At 37.2% G+C, this 2,828-nt stretch overlaps 1 protein-coding gene across 1 annotated transcript; it reads left to right on the top strand.

The window, feature by feature from the left end:
* Positions 1-2,053: 2,053 nt before the first annotated feature.
* Positions 2,054-2,596, top strand: BATDEDRAFT_32476 (uncharacterized protein; the record flags this gene model as incomplete). Its single annotated transcript, XM_006682581.1, has 1 exon — positions 2,054-2,596. A coding segment is annotated over exon 1 (205 nt), but the record flags the coding sequence as incomplete, so codon positions are not given.
* Positions 2,597-2,828: the final 232 nt, after the last annotated feature.

The raw sequence follows: 2,828 nt of genomic DNA, 5'->3' as shown, positions 1-2,828 counted from the left end.
TTGGCTTTAATCACGTTTGGTCTGTACAACTGCCATGAGTTGTACTACCATTATCATTGTGTATCTGAACACCAAATATTCCAATACATCAATAATACCAGTGTAAACAGTAATACAGTTGATCAGTCTTGTGGCAAGACTTTTCATTCAAGTTTGTATTTGAAAATACTCGATGGTTTAATCACAACACATTGTAATGCGATTGTAATTGATCTCATCTCATCTCAGTCCAGTCCATCTGATTTATGATGATGTTTAGTAATTCATTACCATGTGTTGTAGTAAACTAACTTGTTTATTGAACCAAATCTACAACGATCACATTCAGAATATTAATTTACAGTATTTCTAAATGCATGTTTGATAACAATCCAATTTTGTTACAAAAAACTGATCAAAACAATACTAAAATGGAACAACTCGTTTGTGTGTTTTACAACAATCCAAACATGAACAATTCTCGGCAATTGTTGGACATTCGCATGAATGAAATTATCAAATCAAAATTCAACTTTACTAATTTTATCAAACATGAAGTTGGATGATGTTATGAAAGAGTTGATCAAACACCTGGAAGATTTGAAACTGTTAACAGCGGATGCTCAACTATACAAGGCTGATGAAATATGGGACAGACTGCTTGTGTTGATACTGGAATTGGAAGAACATGATTCATGTAAGTTTAATAGTCATTGTATTATTGATGCATTCAAACTGTTGCTGACTTTGTGTTGGTTTTGAGTGACAGAGTCTACAGATGCACTGCAGCGCTTACAGAGTATTGAATTGGAAGATATCACAGCCGAGTATTTGGAGTATAATCGACCCAGTTTACAGGTATTCATATATTGTAACAATAATGGATTGCTGTTCATGACTAAACTAATCAACATGTGTTGTGTAGATCAAAGTAATGGAGTTTACTGTAGTGTTTTTGAGAATGGTGTACTATAATCATGAGTTCAAAGTATCACAACGATTAAACAACCAAATTGTACAACTCATGCAATCACCAAACCGTCAAGTCAAAATGATGGCAAGTCATGATTGATATTGATCAAATGATTGTCATTCAACTCACCCAGTGTCAATATGCATATAGGCGATAAACGCATGTATAAAGTTCAGCCATAAATTCTGGAGCAATAAGGATCAATTTGATTTTAAGCCAATGGTTGAGATTATTGTTCACGATTCCGATCAAGAAATGCTCAGATTGGCGATTGACCTGTTCTTGGAAGTTTGTCATGATATTGACGATGATAATGTATGTTTGCAATGATACAATATTGGATCAGTTTGGACAGTGTCATGTCATGTCTTGTTGATCTAATTGTATACTTGACATTGAACAATATCATTAGTTTGGCATCGTGTTGTCAAGACTCGTTTCACGACTGGAATCATCCGATGGTTCAGTTGCTGTTGGGTTTATTAGAAATATCAAAACCATGTTTTGGAGTATTTATCCTCATGACCCAGTAAAAGCAATGGAGTGTGGCATCATTCCAGCACTGGTCAATACGCTCGGGTATGTGGTGTTATGCATGAATGTGTGTCCAGTCATTACAATTGGTAAATTTGACATGGTTGGATTGATATGACATGAATACAGGAGTGTCGATCAAATAGTGATTGATCAAAGTATTGATACTATCGAGAATTTTTACAACTATGCAGATTGTGAAGCAATTGCAACCGAGTTGATAAGGTCGGGATTGATTCAAATGTTTAGTGACTTGTGTATCAGATACAGCAACGACTCTGAACTAAAAACACGCATGATCAGAATGGCTGGAACAGTTGCATCCAAAATGCACGACTTTCCTGTATCACTTGCACGATCGTTGATTTTTGAGCAATTGACGATATCAGTGTGTGATCTCCGCATGGGTTACTCTTTTCGCCTGTTTGATAATGTCAGCGACATGATTCAGAAATCTACAAACAAGGTCGAGATGATCAAGGTGTTTCAAGAATATGGAATTGTAAAGCAGCTCATCACTATTTATTCACGTAGATATCTATGTTTGCATAATTCTGGTGGTGATCCTGGTATTGTAAACCTACTCAGGACACTTGTTGATTTTGCCGACAATCATCCCGACAGTTCAATACGTATCGAGTTGGATCAAGGCGGGATGTTTGAAAATCTGATGGCTATTGTAAAATCGGATGCTGCTGACCACGTAAACAAGAGGGTTGCTGGCCAGATCATTGAAACGTGTTTCCAGCATCGGGTTCATGTTGCTAGTTCAAGTATTCAGCCATACAACGACAATGCCGAAATTGATATGAAATCTGGAATGGCTGGATATAAACATGGAGAGGTGCGCACACTTGTCGAAATGCAGTATATCCAGTATCTGCAATCTATACTTTGCAAACCCATGTGGTGGATCGATATCACAAACCAGCATATTGTGGAGCAATGGAAGGCTGACTCACTCGATCGGAATATATCACCATCAACATTTAATCTTGCATTGGAACAACTCGAGGTTTTTGTCAAACAACTTGTTTGTAGTGGCAGTGATGGATTTGGTACAATTGTCCCAGGACCTGTTGAACTGACGTATATACTGGACAATGGCATACCTGACAATGTATACACGCGATTGATGACAAATGTATCGGATATTGAACATGGATCAAATCACAACACTGGTCAAATGGTGCACAATCTGATTGATGCATCAATGTACAGTGTTGTATATGGACAAACGATGATTGTACCACTGAGTATACGACTCACATACACCACAATGGTACCATGCGATATATTGTTATCGACTCGACTTGTTTCAAATGTGCCCATCATTGAAGGT

Source organism: Batrachochytrium dendrobatidis (genome assembly GCF_000203795.2).
Source record: "Batrachochytrium dendrobatidis JAM81 unplaced genomic scaffold BATDEscaffold_17, whole genome shotgun sequence".
In the NCBI taxonomy this organism is placed as follows: Eukaryota; Fungi; Chytridiomycota; class Chytridiomycetes; order Rhizophydiales; genus Batrachochytrium; species Batrachochytrium dendrobatidis.
Note: the sequence above shows the minus strand (reverse complement) of the source record. Positions and strands in the feature narration are given on the sequence as shown.